Genomic DNA, 18,600 nt, shown 5'->3' with positions numbered 1-18,600 from the left:
TTACCTTTTTTTTTTAAATAGTCAAGTTCTGTACTTCCAAAGAGGTATGCATAATTTGCTTTTGTCAGAGGCTACTAAGTGAAGAAAAGCAAATTTAATCACGTCTAATTCACCATTCTGTGAGTCCTGAGCCTTTATGTCCTACAACCTTCTTCATAATAAACATAACAGAAGAAGATTTAAAAAATGGTGGGCAATGAAACTATTAGCTTACCCATTGTTTTCCTGAAATAATGAAGAAATAATCACTTACAAAATGTTTTGCCTAAGTAATATATTATTGTATGCATATGCCACATTTTGTTTATTATTCCATGACAAATGTTTGAGTTGTTTGGTCATTGTAAATCCTGCTGGTGGTGCACGGACATCCATTCAAGTCCTTTCTTGTGATTCTTTGGAGTATAAGTGTAGCCCTGGAGTGGTAATATAGTAATTCTAGATTTGTTTTGGCTATTTTCCATAGTAGATACACCATGGTTTGTCAATCTGGACTCTTCTCTGTAATGTATTAGGATCATTAAGGCTTTGGTTTGTATACACTGAGTCTTGGTCAGCACAGCTGATCACACAGATTTGGAAGACAGCTTTCAAAAGCCTAATAAAATGGTATTTTATAGCCTTCAATAGCAGTTACATCTCCTTTGCTTGCATTTGGTATACAAAATCCATTTGGTTCTCACAGTTTAAAGAGACTAAATTTTAAGGAGCACAACTTTGTCAACCAAGGAATTCTCATAAAACACTTTGCCCTGTGTCTTTATACACAAAGCAAATTCTAGTCATTGTTTTTCACATGGCTCTCTTTAATGCATTCTGACATAGACTCCATAAATGCTGGCTGAAGAACCAAAGGAAGAAACCAATGATCCAGACCATTTCCTAGTTAGTCAATTCAATCTTCTTGTATATTTGCACATACAAATACACACACCTTACTGGTGGCCTAATGGCTCCTTTTGGGTTGATCAGGATGAAATAATAAAGTTTGAGCTTAACTGGAACATGGGGAAAATCTTTATTTTCTCTTCTCAGCATTCACTTGAAATAAACATCAGACAACTTTGCCATATTACCTTTCTTTGATCCATTCCCTTTTCTGTCCCATGATTCTGAAAAGTAGCAATGCTAACCACTTTACAACTAAAGCATCGAAGTTCCCATGGTTTGGCCTCCCTCAGCTCTTTAGATCCTGAGCTTCTCTTTCATCATTCTTTTTTTTTTTTTTTTTTTTGACTTTATCTTTTCTACCAGAGCATGGATTTTTTAAAAGCAAAGGTTTTCACTTTTCATTAGAACCTAGGCCAATGCCAAAATATAACTCAGTCACTTCTCAAAAAAATGTCTGGTGAATGAACACATGGGTAATACAAAAATCATTGCTTTTGCATGAATGCTTGTGCAGAATCACAGAGAGCCAAAACAATAATGGAGAATGTATGAATCCTGCTCAAGGGTGAAGGGATTTCTGCCATGTACTGAGATGAATGTGTGAAAATGCCAACCTGTTCATGTGATAATTCTTCAATAAGTGCTCCTTGTTCCATAAGAACTTATGAAGGTATCACCTCCTACTTATATTTTAACTTACTTAATTCACAACATACAACAAAGCTATTACTGTGCTCTTTGGTAAGAAAGGAAGCTGAGATATAGAGCCCTAAGTAATAGACCTGGAGTTGATTATTTTGCATTAGAGCTGGAATTTGAGAGGAAGAAGAGCTGGTAGCAACCAATTTGCTATGCTGTCTCCAACATCTGTCCAATTCAGTACTTTGCTAATTTATAATTTATATAAATAATTCACAAAACTATCTGAGGATTTAGAAACATGAGGTAATTTTGAATTTTTCAATTTTTATTTTGGAGGTTTAGACAGTTTGAGAGGTTGTACAATAATTGAGAATAACTGATTTTGCTGTTGATAATTATATGATTTTCTTTTATAGAAACTATGGAATTTTATTCTAATAAAGACCAGGATAAAGCAAAAACAGACTATGATAAATAGCTCTGATAATTTATTTTATTAAAATGCATCAAAATAAACTAGCCCAACATAAATTCTTTTGGGAGGTAGCAAGTCATGTTATGTTCCAAGAAATCAAAGGATTCATCTTACCCATTTTTCCCTTGGCAAATACATCTTTGAACAGAGATGCTGCTTTGTATATCAAGTACCAGAACTTTTCATTCTAGTTATCTACAAAGTGTGAAATTGTTAACATAGATGTTCCTTCAGTAAAGCAAAATATATCATGTATTTTCTTAGTGATAAAGCAAAGTGAAATAAGACAGGTCACCTCAAAAATACCACTTATTGGGGCCGAAGTGATAGTACAGCAGCAAGGCATTTGCACAGGATAGATCCCAGTTCGAATCCCAGCATCCCATATGGTCCCCCGAGCCTACCAGGAGCGACTTCTGAGTGCAGAGCCAGGGGTAACCTTGGAGCACTGCTGGGTGTGACACATAAACAACCAAAAAAATCACGTATTTAAGTATCTGAATATTTTAAGGAACAGTATTTCTCCATTTCTTTAATCTACATTGCAAATGTGGACTAGAACACATATGCATTATATATCACAACTATATCAATAGTGAGAGGAGAGTACCTGGGACTGGCTGTTTTCTACCATCTTTTATTTCTATGTATTCCTACCCATCAAAAACTGACAAAACATTTTTGGTTACTAAACTAAGCAATACTTTTTGCAAGCAAACAGTTTTACTGCATGCAGCACAGGAATTCACAAGGCATGGATCTCCCTAAATTAGAACCTAAATCTATTATGTGTACCTAGGGCCCAAATTGTGTACTCTCACTAAGTTTCTGAACGCATTGAAAGTCACTCCACAAAAAACTTCTGACTCCGTTGTCTCCCAATGAGGTGGTTTCACACTCAGCTGACCAAAGTCTCTGATGATAAACAAACAGCTCAGCTCCTTATGGGCCAACTGGCATGCGAGACTGGTCACAGGTTCCCAGCAGGGAGAAGAATGCCAGACCCAGTCATCAGTGGGAGATACTCACTGGGATTCCCAGGGCCAACACATATTGGGGAAAGGTCAACCACTTCTGTGAACCAACCATCACTGGAGGACTCAGATATTAACTACTGAAAATTACTATAGAAAAACAAGAGTTTATGAATCCATTCTACTTATGAACTCTGGAGTTGAGTCGTAGAATAAAAGACTGGTGTTTTTCAATTGGTAAAGGCTTGATCCCTGTGATGAGCAGCAGAAGTGCTCTGCAGATAGACACACAGGAGAGTCCTACCCTCTGCTTTCCTTGGATTCACTATAGCATAATTGCTATACTATGGACTTGGGATACAATCCTAAGCAATGGGTTTGGTTTTGTTTTGTTTTGTTCTTAAATCAGTCCCTAAAGTGTTTTTGTTGATCCCGTTAATCCCACACTTGGTAACCTCTCAATTTCCAAATTATCCATGATTAAATTGTCAATTGCTTTCTGTCTCTCCTTGAAGTTGAGAGTTAAATTTTAATTAAAAGTGCAATCATGAGAGAGACAGCTAGTAAATGAAGCAAATGAAAGTAAGGACCAAAATAGCAGGGATTGGCCGTTTATCAATTTTATTGTTTGGAGTAGCCTCCCTTCCAGCGCACTGCCTAATATGGAAGTGGTGCTACAAAAATCAGTTCATCATCTGGATGAGAGTTTCAGAGGCAGAACAATAAGAGGAAAATAGATATGAGGAAGTGGGCCTAACATTTGAGCTCCAGTTACTCCATAGTAAGTAACTAATGAGGACCAATTTAGGGAGCAAAATTGAAATCACCTAACAGATGACACCAAGTGACAATCAGAGACTATTAAGGGATGATATACAAACATCACATATACAAACATGTGTTTAAGTGTATGTGTGTATTCCTTCCCTTCCCTTTGCTGTGGTGATCTTGTTTTGTAATGACACACACAGACACAGAGTTAAGGTGCTATCTGGGGGGATATCACATATTTTGTTTAGATATAGTGCTTGCACAGGATTTCAGTTTGTAGGCCTTACTAAGAATCATACCCTTGGTTTCACTGATTATACACATTTGATTGTGGTATGCCAAAGATGTCAGAGTTTGCTATGGCATCAGAGTTCCTCAAGAGTAGAGTTGCCAGGATTGCAGGGAGCCCCTATGAAATTCAAACTCATAGCCTCACTGGGATCTTGGCTTGCAAGTAAAAACTCTGCTTATCTAGCCCTGGGTCCTAGTGTTAAGACTTTGCTAAGTCAATACAACTATTTCTGGAGAGTCTATATTTTTTGAGGCACTATGTTTCTTGGTTATTGAGAGATATTGAGAAAATTATCCTCATTGTGAAAAAAACTCACAATTGACAAGCTATCGTTGTCAAAGGAAACACCATATTCTATAATTTAAAGAGTCAGTTTAAAGATGATAATTTACAGCAACTCAAAATCTTGGCATTATTTTCAAAAGCCACACATGAATATAATAATGGCTGCATATACAACCTTCTGAGGTATTATTGTTGGATAAACAGACACCCAGGAAATAAATATGCTTAGATATAAAGATGATAGACTGAGGAGGAGGGTTCTAAAAGGTGATTTAGGACCCTTAATTACTCATTACTAGAACACTGGCACCCTTAGGGAACCCCTATTGGTGAAGGTCCTATATTCTCTCTTATCTGCCCTTTCTCCCAGAAGATACTTCAAAGACATTAGCTACTACAGGCCCCTCTGATATGTAAAGGCATAACTCAGTTTGCCAATTGCCTGTTAACATTTGCCCTTCTTTTTGTGGATATTGGTTTTAAACAATAAGTATTGTATATGAAGAACAGTCATGGCTCTCAGTCTACAAGGCTACGAGCCCTTGACCCCATGCTTTTCTCTCTTATGTCTGTCTTGTATTTTAAAAAATTTTTTTTCTTTATTTAAACATCTTGATTACATATATGATTGTGATTAGGTTTCCATCATGTAAAGAACACCCCCTTCACCAGTGCAACATTCCCACCACCAATGTCCCAAATCTCCCACCATTCCACCCCACCCCCACCTGTACTCCAGACAGGCTTTCCAGTTCCCTCATTCATTCACATGATTATGGTAGTTCTCAGTGTAGTTATTTCTATAATTGCACTCACCACTCTTTGTGGTGAGCTTCATGAAGTGAGCTGGAAGTTCCAGCCCTCCTCTCATTGTCTCTGAGGATTGTTGCAAAAATGACTTTTATTTTTCTTAAAACCCATAGATGAGTGAGACTATTCTGCATCTCTCTCTCTCCTTCTGACTTATTTTACTCAGTATGATAGATTCCATGTACATCCATGTATAGGACAATTTCATGACTTTATCTTTCCTGATGCTGCATAATATTCCATTGTGCATATGTACCACAGTTTCTTTAGCCATTCGTCTGTTGAAGGGCATGTCGGTTGTTTCCAGAACCTGGCTATTGAGAATAGTGCTGCAATAAATATAGGTGTGAGGAAGGGGATTTTGTATTGTATTCTTGTGTTCTTAGGGTTTATCCCTAGCATACCTGCTTCAGGCCTATTCACCTGGCTTATAAAAGCTGAGAGCAAATCTCTACTCTGCCTTGATCATACTGAGGTAGAAGTTACAGAAGAGCATAGCAAATGTACTGTGGTAAATGTAGTTTTCTATCATACTTACTTATGCAATAGGATTAAAAATGGAGGAAACTAGTCATTATCATATTACAGCTATTTTTGTAATTGTATATTATGGGAAACTAAAACTGGTTAAAAATAAAGAAACTCATTTATAATGGAGATAAAGATTGAGTGCTTTTTCAGTTCATTTCCATTTCCAAAGATAAAAAGCATGAATTTTTTTGTCAGATTACACTGAAATTAAAAGAGTAATTGGTGTTTTATGAACAACTGTCATGGGTGCAAATATAAAGTGGCACAGCTTCTATGAAAAATGTGAATTATTTATCAAAAATAATATAAAGCATTTATAAATTCTGGACTGGGGTTACTGATATATAAAATACATGCCCTGTATTTGCAAAGTTTGCCTTCAATTCCTAACATACACGCCCCATACCTCAGTACTGCTGAGAAGAAACCAAGCAGTCCATAGCAGTATTGAGTCCAAGAGCACCTTATCAAAAGACCAAAGTACTAAACTATCAGGCATGCAAGACCTGACCAGGCATCTCTGAGATGCTCTTTAGGCTTTCCAATTTCACAGGGAATTGTTGCTATAAATAAAACATACACATTCTGACTTATTCATCAAGACCTTAAACATGTGCATTTTTTAAACTAGATTTACTTTTGTATTAATTATTAATTATAAAGTCCTAGTGGTGCATGAATGAATGGTGAGGCCTTTGTTGGCCCATCTGCAGCCCCTATGACCTCACAGGTCTGTAGGTGTCAGGGTGACATCGAAGAAATGATTCACAGGTAGTCAGATGAAGTTTCAGGAGACATCAGCTTTATTACAAGGCCCTAATCACCATGTACATATTCCTCACATCCCCGGCAGGGGTCCTCAAACTTTTTAAACAGGGGGCCAGTTTACTGTCCCTCAGACCATTGGAGGGTCTGACTATAGTAAAAACAAAACTTATGAACGAATTCTTATGCACACTGCATATATCTTATTTTGCAATGAAGAAACAAAACAGATACAAGTACAATATGTGGCCCGGGGGCCATAGTTTGAGGATCACTAAGCAGCCTCTTTCCTGCTCTTGTATCTATCCTGTTTCTCATTTCTCCAGACTGTGTCTGTCCTTCCTATTGCTTCTGATCTCCATCCCTCCCCCAGGCCACTTTAATGATCAACCACAGACCCCTCCCAGCTGTGGAGTGTCTGACCATCCAGGTAAGATTAGCATTTGGCTCTGGGAAGAGGTAACAATTTTCCAAGTCTAGACATTTGACTTAAAAAACAGGAGGAAAGTTTAAAAATAATCAAAGATGTTAGCATTGATGTTACTTATACTATTCAAACAGGAGAGAAAATAAAAATATTCTAATGTCCAAATAAAAGAAAAGAAAATTATCATTAAATTGAGCCCTTCCATATTATGGATTTCCAATGATCAACTAAGTATAGGATAAAAAGGAATAAATAAAACAGTCAAATCTAAATAGAATAAACTTATTTATTTTGACAATACATTATTGTCTTTAGCAATAACACTGTAAAATTAGTTTCTTCTTATTTACTAGGACTGGGAATATATATTAAAACTGGAGAGTACATATATAGTAAATTTACTCTTAATAAGACAGCAGTTACCTAAATTGTCTATAGGACAATTTTAAAAGCATTATTTTTCTAGAGAAAACGTTAAAAAAAATGGAGAAAGGGTTATGGGGGAAGAAGAAACATTGTATAGAGGGAAATGAGAACCAAATTATAATTACCAATTATTTAATTTTTTGTAACTGAGGGGATTGTACTTAATTTTACCTGCTATATTTATCATCTTGACTATAGTAAAAAGTAACAATAAATGTTTTTCCAGTGCATAAAAAGTCAAATCTACATAACTTCAGAAGTTTGAACTTAGAATAGTTATTTAAATACAAAATAAGCAACTGAAAACCAGTACAAAAAAAACATAATAATGTTGTGTTTTTTTTTTTTTATTTAATCTCATGAGCAGATGACCTTCTGTTAGTCTGAGTGCTCAGGACCAGCTGTACTTACCTTATGATGGCTTTAACTGCAAATCTGACCACCGTGGAGAGAAGAAACAGTGGGGTGACCAGGATATGAAACAGAGACAGTGACGCAAAGGCCTCTGCAGGTTTCAGATTGTTTCCACTGGCATAGGCATGAGTCACAAATGTCTGCAGAGACAAAACACTTTCAGAGAAAGCCAGAGCAGTTTCATAAACCCTGACATTCAGTTTGACTAACCTGAAAAATTCTGTGATACCTATCTGTACACTATAACTAGGACCACAATGACCACACCTGAATTACTATTGAAAAGAACAATCCATGCTATGTCTAAATTTTTTTATCAGTCTAAATCTTGATGGTATATGTGGGAAACTTGTGTTCCCACTGGAGATCTTACAAAAACTGCCAATGCTGTATTTAGAGGCAAATTCTTTCCATGTTTCCACACAGCACTAATCATGCTAGGGATCACTGTAAGAGTTCACAATATCCCTACTAGGCTCATGGCAATGCTCTCAAATCCCACTCATCATGTGCCACTTTGCCCACACAATTTTGATATTTTCATTAGTCATAAAGCATCTGGGAAACTTACTAGCACCTTCTTTCAGTCTCTTGTCAGCCTCTTTGAAACTAACTCATTCACTCCATCCACTGGATGCTCTCAGAGTTATTCTCAATGGCTGCATCTTTGTTACTCTCATACCTAAATATTTCTAAAAGTCCTGCACTATGTTGTGGTGGGGGAAGCAGGTAATAGAGAGTAGATTTAATTATTTCTTAACTATTATTAAGAACCCAGGCAGGACCTATTCAACTTCATCTGGAACCTTGTTATTTTATATGGGAGGGGAGTTGAGGGTGAAATACAACTGGCAGTATGTAGGGCCTACTCCCAGCTCAACACTCAAGGGTTGTTCCTGGCAGTGCTCAGGAGACCATATGAAACAGGAGATTAAACCCCAAGCCTCCTATATGCAGAACACTCATTCCAGAGCTTTGAGCTATTCATCCTGACCATGGAGATATTTTTTAAATTGGTCATGAGTAGGGGTCGTTCATAGAGTTCTAGTAGATAGAAGTCAGAGATGATGCTAAATACAGTAAATCAAAGAATAAGTCCTTACAACAAACAATTTTGGATCAAAATTTCCACAGAATCCTGGCTGAAAAATGCTAGTATAGAGCAAGTGCAGCAGAGATTATAAAGAGATAACTAGCTAAAGAGAGGTAATAGAGACCACTGGTCTTCCACTGCCAGTCTGACACACTACCAGTTCAAAGAGATAGAAAGGTTAAAAACCAATGTCTATTGCAGTGCTTATAAATGCCAATGCTCAGGTGTATAAAGGTTAAAGAATGCTTCTATAGACCCACAAACATTTTGCTCACAACTTTTTCGAAACATTACTTAGTTCCACTAGTAAAAGCAAGAAAAGGCTTCTCACCGCAAGAACAGCTGCTATGGGAATGGCTGCATTCATGAAGACTGTGGAAAGAAATCAAATGTATTAGTTTCATTGAGCTGTGAAATGTTTTCAGTTACTTTAACTCATCATCTTTTATCACTTTAATTTTCTGTGAAGACAGGAAGGACCAAGGGCATTAAATAACATTATGTCTGGAATCCACACACATACTTCTGGTTGGTATTTGCTTGTTTGAAGTTGTCTGAGCTCCCACAAATTAGTATTCACCAGAAAATATTTCCTTCCCTTACAAAGTATTTTTATGAAATGTTGCAAGTATCAAAAATAATCATTTGATGATGCAAAGTATTCACATTTAATAGGAGTGCTCTGGAGAACATTTAAAGTCTGTACTTATGGCAACCAATCTAATTAAACATAGGAAAACTGGATTATTACCAACTTTTCTTAGCAGATTATGAACAAGAATTTGCCATTACTAAAATTCTTCTCCCAACAATAATATTTTCAGTTATAGGTCTTTCATTAAACAGTATTATAATGTCCAATCCTCTGCATTTTAAAATAAAGTGTACTCTCAGCTAAGCAGGATAGGAGTAACTGAAGCTAGGATAACTCATTTTTTAGGTTAAATGTTAGTATTGGAAAGTCATAGAAAAACAAAAACTAAGGTGATTACTTGGAGCTATCTTTTCAAAAGCCATACAATCTTGGGAATTAAAGCCCAAAGGATTGTGTGAACTTCTGGTAATAGAAATAGGTAATGGAAGAATATGAGTGAGCAAGTGAGCACACTTGAAGAGTGTCCAAGATCACCTCTGTTACAAAAGCAACTTGTACTTTTGCAGCTCCAGATAGAGACCATTTATTAAATCTTTGTGGCTGGATGGTTCTGAAATCTAGACTTTTTTTTCTGAGATTCAAAATGGCAGTGATGATAAACCACACACTTCTCTTGGCATCTTCTTTCTTTTACTAGTCACCAACATTTATTTTCTTTTTAATACATTTTAATATAAGAATCATGATTTTCAACGTTACTTATTAGTGTGAAACATATAATATTTCAAGACCATCAGTGTTAACTCCCTCCACCAGTGCTCCCATGTTCCTTCATCCCCCAGACACTCATATCTCCTGTCTGCCACTTTGATGGGTGCATTACTAAATTTAGTGGTTGTAGCTTAGATCTCATGTTTTCAGTGTTATTGAATCTGAGTTTGGGATGTATAACTTTACCACTACCATTTCACCAGTATAACATAAGCCCGGTTATATATATTTATAAGGGCATTTTATTCTTTTCCTCTCTTTGTCTTCAGCGCATTTTACTTTCTACAACTTTAGGTTGTTTCCTCTTAATAAAAAATAATAAAGAAAAACTTCTGGACAAGAAGTAGGTGTCAAAAGGCGATAATGTGATATACATAATACTCCTATAATAATATTGCAAATCACAGTTCATTAAAGAAAAAGATAAGGAGTGAGATAGAGAGAGGAGACAAAAGAAAAATGTCTGTCTGCACTAGAGGCAGGCATGGAGGAAGGCAGAGGGAAGACAGGAAGGAAATTGGGGACATTGGTAGTGGGAAATGTGCACTGGTGATAAGATGGTGTTGTACATTGTGTGACTACAACTCATTCATGAATAACTTTGTAACTGTCTCTCATGGTGGTGCAATTAAAATATTAATTTTTTTTAAAAAAATAGGAAATGCTGTTCTCTTAGAATCTGTAGGTGGGGGCCTGAAGAGATAGCACAGTGGCATTTGCCTTACAAGCAGCCGATCCAGGACCAAAGGTGGTTGGTTCGAATCCCGGTGTCCCATATGATCCCCCGTGCCTGCCAGGAGCTATTTCTGAGCAGACAGCCAGGAGTAACCCCTGAGCAATGCCAGGTGTGCCCCAAAACCAAAAAAAAAAAAAAAGAATCTATAGGTGAACTATAAGATGAGATGCACTGGAAGGGCACTATCTCCTGTGCAATGAAAACCCAGGATAATTTTTGACCCTAAAATACTTAACTGAAATTGCTCCTTAGTCTGAAGGGTTTAGTTTCAGGATCCCACTTCCCTGCCTGCTTTATTTATTCAGATACCTAAATATTTTATTTGCTTGGGGGCCAAAATCTGGCTCTACAAGTCCCTTATAATCAGCCTTCCATATTCACAAAATTCTGTGGCCCCAACAGCCATGAACTCGTTCCAACTCTGCTTAACCAGAGTTGAGTTGAATCCATGACTGTGAAGCCTTTGTTTATGTGTAAATTTGAAAATAAGCTTGCGATTAAACTTTCAAAGCTAACCACACCTGTGTTGTTCAAGTGGCATGTTTCTACAGCATCTCGGTACCAGATGCAGGCAGCAGATATTCTTTCTTAGAGTTGAGATAGTCAGGTGAAATTTAAGGTCACACAGCTAGGAGCCAAATCCAGGTATCCTATTCTCAAACTCCACTTACCATTATTACTCCACAACCCTCACTTACTACTGCATGATAGATATTGTATGCATTTTTTAAATTATGTCAACAGCTCTCCTGTACAGAGATGAGCAAGCAGCTTTGGGACAAGGAGGAGCACACAGCATTCCAAAGGAAGAGGCCACAAAGCGAGGATTCAAATCCAGATTGTTCTGGTCTAAGAACTTTATGTTCTTTCCACTTCTTCACATAAAATTTTGTCAAAAAGAAACACATAAAATAGCATCTTTTTTTTCACCAAGAAATTAAATCCATAAGCAGAATGTGACCATTTGGCAATAAGACTAAGAAATTATTTACTATACTTTATTTCCCTCCAAATTATTATCTTAACTGGAAAGAAGACAATTCATAAAAGTTGGGATGGATCTTTAGTCCTACTGATATTTGGGCTGTCAACTTCTGCTTTTTAATATTTTTGAGTAACATTGATATTCAACTTTCAGGTTTCATTTGCTTTTCTAAGCACTTGAGCAACTTTATCTTATTTACTTACACAATTTGCAGATGAAGAAATTGAGATGCTCCCCCCAAAATGGATCAGATGATACAGCCAATTAGTGCCTGAGGTAAGATTGCACTTTAGGTCAGCTTACCCTCTAAGGACCAAAATTACCACAATGTGATAAATTTTATTCCTTTCATCCTACTGGTCTAGTATTATCATATTATCAATATTTCTAAGTTGTGGCACCCTCATGCCTTCAGTCTCATACTCTGTGAGAATTATTATTACTATTACTAGCTCATGGGAGTTTATTAGATAGAAGATCATTTACTAAGGGTTCTATGTGAGATAATGAATATGAAGCACTTTACAGAGAGCCTGGAAGAGGTCAATAACTTGTTCATATTGGCAACATTTTTCTTTACTCTTGACTTTCACCCAACATGGTAGACACTCTTATAAATGGAACAGATTGAAGAACATAAAATATTTGGTGAAAGCTAATAATGAGGGGCTGAGTTGGGCCAGATAGTCAGTTCTATTTGCAACATAGAGCTAATTGAAGCTTTTAAGCTCCAAGAGCATTTTACTTAACCAAATCATAAAGCTTGGAAATGGTCTACTTTAAACTTTATACCACTAACTAAGAATTCTTCCTGCATACCATACACAATTAAGCATGCTTAATTTTGTTACTTATTCTTACTCTTCCTTTGTATGGCCGCCTCTGTCTTCTTTTTTTTTTTTTGTGAACTGACTTTCAAAAGACAACCCAAATCTCATGTTCAAAAAGTAGATTAATTTCATATCTCTGTCACTAAGCAGCAGGGTGATTTGTGGGAAGGTCAAGATACTTAAGCTTCCTATTTTAATATTTTTACTTTCTAAAACATTAACTGATCTCAATTACTAGGCAGTTATGAGTATTCAATAAATATTGAGGATTTTTAATAAATATTCAATATATTGAGGATTAAATATATCCATATATTCTGAGAGACAGTATAGTGGCTAGAGAGCTTGCCTTGTATGTGGCCTACCTGGGTTCGATTCCCAACATTTGATGGTTTCCCAAGCCTACCAGGTGTGATTCCTGAGTGCAGATTCATGAGAAAGCCCTAAGCACATTTGGTTGTGGTCCCAAGACAAAGAATATAAGAAGTATACATCTATCAAGCCACTTGTGCCAATAATTCTCTGAATATCTTAACTTTTTTATCATTGTCATTATGATATCTGACTATAAGACTTCTCCTTAATGAAAATTGGGCTTCACTCTTAGGACTGTATTGTAAGCACTACCAGTAACCAGATATATGAGTAAGTGAATATCAGTTATTCCTCCTTCTGGCATTTCAACACTGTATTAGCACTGTGCACAGCTGGAAGACGAATCTTCTTACATTTCACCTCTAGCATACTAAATATTCAGGCTAGAATAAATGAATAATATAAGGTAAATATTCCTCTAAATCTTTTTTTACAATAGAAGTGCTTATAATCTCTAATAACTAAAGTAGTTTAGTATATAGAGGAAACAATATATAAACCTACAAAAGTTTCATGCCTTCTGGGATCAACAGAAATGAGCTAAGCTGATACAACTCAAATAAAATATTTGTAGGACTGGTTTGGCTGAGCTTGCAAAATTATATAAACATAAATTCTTTTAGAAATTTTTATTTTTATTGAAACCATTGTGCTCTACAAAGTCCTTTATAGTTGAATTCAGATAGACAGTGAATCAGGGCCATTCCCACCACCAGTGTGATCATCCCTCCATCAATGTTACCAGAATGCATCCGATACCAACTCCCGTTGGCCCCTGGTCTGTCAGTATAATAGGCCCATTTAAGTTTAGATTGTTAAAGTTTAGGTCTCTTGATTTTATTGTTGTCTTTGGCTTGGATATTTAGTTCTGTCCTTTTTTTCTCCACTTGGTTCCTAGCCCCCATTCTTTGTTTCACTTTCTTCTTTATTTTATAGAAAAATGCAGAAATATGAGGTAAAACAAAGTAATCCATCTTCCAAGGTTCTATGAAAAAAAAAGAAGCCCCTATTTAAAAGATAAAAAAGAAAAAAAAAGGAAGGAAAAGGGGGTGGCAGTCTTTTGCATAGGCACAGCAAATGTTGGGAAAAATAGAAAAGAAAAACCTTTGGCCTAAAAACAGGAAAACTCTACCCATGAAGTAGCCTCTCATAAGACTACCTACAGGCTCCAGGCATGCTAAAACATAAACTATTTTATTAGGGGTGAGGATAACCATCTATGCTCAGGGATTACTCCTGGCTCTGCACTCAGGAATCACTCCTGGCAGACTTGAGGGACCATATGGAATGCTGGGGATCGAACCCACGTCTGCTGCATGCAAGACATGTTATATTATCTCTCAAGCCCTAAACATAAACTCTTGATTCTTGAGAACATACTTTCACACTTTGAGGGAAATAATGTTTTCTTGGAAACAACTGCTTTTATAAAAAGTGGATTTGAAGTTACAGATACTGTTGTGTTTTTTTATTAATATCTTTATTTAAACACCTGATTACAAACATGATTGTAGTTGGGTTTCAGTCATGTAAGGAACACTCCCCTTTACCAGGACAACATTCTCATCACCAAGTCTCAAATCTTCCTCCTCCCTACCCCACACCCACCTGTACTCTAGGCAGGCTTTCTACTTCCCACATTCATTCACATTGCTATGATAGTTCTCAATGTAGTTATTTCTCTAACTGCACTCATCACTCTTTGTGGTGAGCTTCATGTCATGAGCTGGACTTCCAGCCCTCCCTCCTCTCTTTTGTCTCTGAAAATTTTGCAAGAATGTCTTTTATTTTTCTTAAAACCCATAGATGAGTGAGACTATTCTGTGTCTATCTCTCTCCCTCTGACTTATTTCACTCGGCATAATAGATTCCAGGTACATCCATGTATAGGAAAATTTCATGACTTCATCTCTCCTGATGGCTGCATACTATTCCATTGTGTATATGTACCACAGTTTCTTTAGCCATTCATCTGTTGAAGGGCATCTTGGTTGTTTCCAGAGTCTGGCTATTGTAAATAGCGCTGCAATGGATATCAGTGTGAGGAAGGGATTTTTGTATTGTATTTTTGTGTTCATAGGAGTGGTATAGCTGTATCATATGGGAGCTCAATTTCCAGGGTCTTTTTTTTGTTTGTTTGTTTCATTGTGGTGCTGGGACTAGAATGCAGGGCCTTGGGGCTGGCGAGGTGGCACTAGAGGTTAGGTGTCTGCCTTGCAAGCACTAGCCAAAGAAGGACCACGGTTCGATCCCCCGGCGTCCCATATGATCCCCCCAAGCCAGGGGCAATTTCTGAGTGCTTAGCCAGGAGTAACCCCTGAGCATCAAATGGGTGTAGCCCGAAAAAAACAAAACAAAAAAAAAGAATGTAGGGCCTTATACAGGCACATAGTTGATCAATTGCTTAGACATATCCACATCCCACAAGTGCTCTATATTTAAAAGTTCTTGAAAATGCATTGAAAGTAGAATTTTATGCAAACATCATTTTGTTTCTCTCACCTGAAGATGCTGACAATTCAAAAAAAATGGTATTTGAAGTACAATTTCAAGTACAAAAGAAAATAGAATAACCAAAGGAAGCACCCCCCCCCAAGAGACAGGTAAGACCATTTCAGATCATTTTAAAGCATTTCTGTGGATTAAAAAAGGAAAATGGTAATATAAAAGAATCAATATAGATATAAACTTAAAAAAATTAACTTTCATCCCAATTGTAACTCAAAAAAAAGTTCCAACTCTAGGTATCACCACGAATGTGTCATTTTACAGATAGACCAAATAAGGACTTCAGATATAAAGTAATATGGTCAGCTATAAGGAATTAAATTCAGGTCCAGCTGATCCATAGTTTACTCTAAAAATTAAGTTTAAATAGTGTCAAATGGCACATGGACAACTAGAAAGAGTTTATGTGGAAAATAAATAGACTTTTTTTTTTAGTGAACTAAACTGTTCATTGATACCAATCTAACCCAAATAGGTCACATGTTTTGATGCAACTTACTGGAGAGTGATGTATATAGGGCAAAGGTTTTGAGACTTGATAATTCCTTCATTCTTGTTTCTTCCACACTTTTGCAGAAAATGTGCTCCCAGGCATACAGCTTGAGAAGTTTGATGCCTTTCAGTATTTCATTAGTTTTCTTCAGTCTTTCTGTGGAATAATCCTATAAAACAAAAGCAAGATTAGTGCCCACAATATCCAAGTGCATTAGAGGCAGGTAATAAAAGAAGATTAGAATCTCTGCAAATGCCCCAGCTCTGACTCTAAGATGGGCCATGAGATTCTCAAAATAAATAGTTTAAATTCAGAAGAAAATGTGAATTTTTTTCTCACTAGAATCTTTCAAAATGGCTCTATGACTTTGCTTTATTTCTATCTCTATTTTTTAATTTTTATTTATTTATTTATTTATTTATTTATTTTTTTGTTTTTGGGTCACACCCAGCAGCGCTTAGGGTTACTTCTGGCTCTATGCTCAGAAATCGCTCCTGGCAAACTCGGGGGACCAAATGGGATGCCAGGATTCAAACCACTGTCTTTCTGCATGCAAGGCAAACACCTTGCCTCCATGGTATCTCTCTGGTCCCATGACTTTACTTTAATTAAAAGCAAGTTCTTAGTAATGCACACCTGAAACATATATGATACTATATGCAAGGTTACTTCAACTATACCTAAACAAAGAGCTTCACACTATTTTCTTTAACAATGTCTTCATAGCTCTACATTTAGGGAAAAGAGTGTGCGACTTAGATCCTGCTAATATCAGGATCATTTTGGTCTTCTCCTGTCAGCACTAAGGAGATAATCCATGAATTTAAGTCTATTTGCTCCTTAAACACACACGAGAGTATACACATTTTGCTTCATAATACAATTCTTGAGACCAAACTGATCATCTAAGAAGTTCAATTTACTGACAACTAATTTGCAGAGAAACTTGTAAGAGACTTAAAAATATCAATTAGTGATCCATTCATATTTCCTTCACCAACAATGATTACATGAGAATTACCAGAAAGATACTCGTGGCCTAGAAATCACAAAAAGTAGGGAGAGATTGACCAATCAGACCAATCAGAAAGGAGGAAGCGAAGACCACAATTTTTCATTCATTCTCAGGTCTCAGATGCCTGATGAGTGAGTGTAGAATGAGTGAGTGAACAAAGTGCTAGCAACTAAATCAAAGAATATGTCTGGGACCTTGTCATGTCCTCCTCCTGTACCCTCTCTCATACTTTTCTGTATGCGTGTTTGGAATAAAGAGGGTTGATGGCTCAGACAAAAATCCTGAGTAACTTCCCAGGAATATCAGAAAAACAAATGATCAAATCCACTTGCATGACAGGCATCTTTCTCATCAGAGCAGCCACACCAACTCTGGCACTGATTCCATCGGTGGCTAGGTCCTCACATTTCATGCTTGATTCACAGACAGTTTTGCTCATGGCTGTCTGTTCAGTTGAACTTTATTCTTAAATGTGCTGTCAACAATTTTATTAGTTGAAGTCCTCTCTTTCCAAGAAGACAATTTTGTTGGCTCAAATAAAAGGATTTCATGGCAAAGTGAAACCAGGCAGGGTCAAAAGCTGCTCTTTTTCTGGTTTGCCAAATTGACCATGAACTTCTCAAAGGAGTGAGTGGCTGCTGTGGAAGCAAGGCAGCTCCCAGGGTCCTCCCAGGGTTAGACCCAACCCCAGAGAAAAAGAATTTCAGAAGTTCAACCTGACCCTTTGTTACTTGGTCTGTTTCTTCCTCATCTTATTTGAATCTACTGGCCTCCAGTACATGTAGTATTCTTGAGACAAGTGATGGAGAAGAACCAGTCAGTGGCTTTTCCTTCTGGCTCTGACAAACACTAGAGGTTAAGATACTGGTATTTTGAGTTTGGGATCAGCATGTCTTAGCTTTCAAAATCCACTTCTAAAAGTTATTTCTGCAGCACAGAATATACACAGCTACTATCTACCGCTGAAATACTTCCAAAGAATCCTGAGTGGTCTGCATTCCTTTGCTATATTTTAAAAGTAAAACAGCACCAGTAGATTTTTCCTAATAAAAGTTTCAAAAGATATTACTTACCAGAGTGCTCTTCTGAGCCTCTGCCAACTTGGTGGCAATGAAGTACTGAATTGGTGCCAAGAGCACAATGACAGCAGCACCAACCAATGCACTGGACCCGAGTAAGTTATAAAGCAGGATTACTCCCATGATGATCTAGGGAGAAAACATGAACACAGGGAATTAGTGTATGTGTGTGTTGGAGAGTTTCGACTACTGCATGAAATTAAATACTTTTGCTGGTGAAATGTAGTATTTCTTCATTAACATATTTATTTGGATGTCAATTCAACAACGACAGGGATTTGACTGGGATTTATTTGGAGAAGGCTAAGAGCAGTAGGATCTTATTTTTAGTATGTTGATGCATAGGTGTCAAAACAATTTTCTACAAGAAGTTGTAGAGTGAGCCCATGATGCTCCAATTTCCAAAGCAAGTCTCAT

The 18,600-nt window shown here is 36.9% G+C and overlaps 1 protein-coding gene across 2 annotated transcripts in view; it reads right to left on the bottom strand.

Annotated features, from left to right (window-relative positions):
- ABCC9 (ATP binding cassette subfamily C member 9) overlaps window positions 1-18,600 on the bottom strand; it is a 117,241-nt gene that overhangs the window by 79,341 nt on the left and 19,300 nt on the right. For both annotated transcript variants that reach the window (XM_049783877.1, XM_049783878.1), the window contains exons 9-12: window positions 18,178-18,312; window positions 16,096-16,258; window positions 9,128-9,168; window positions 7,701-7,843 (exon numbers count right to left, since the gene is read on the bottom strand). In XM_049783877.1, coding sequence (XP_049639834.1) covers window positions 7,701-7,843; window positions 9,128-9,168; window positions 16,096-16,258; window positions 18,178-18,312 — 482 coding nt within the window. The remainder of the gene's footprint in view (window positions 1-7,700; window positions 7,844-9,127; window positions 9,169-16,095; window positions 16,259-18,177; window positions 18,313-18,600) is intronic.

This window comes from Suncus etruscus, chromosome 11 (genome assembly GCF_024139225.1).
Source record: "Suncus etruscus isolate mSunEtr1 chromosome 11, mSunEtr1.pri.cur, whole genome shotgun sequence".
Lineage (NCBI taxonomy): Eukaryota > Metazoa > Chordata > Mammalia > Eulipotyphla > Soricidae > Suncus > Suncus etruscus.
The sequence above is the reverse complement of the archived record's forward strand: the minus strand, read 5'-3'. Positions and strand labels throughout refer to the sequence as shown.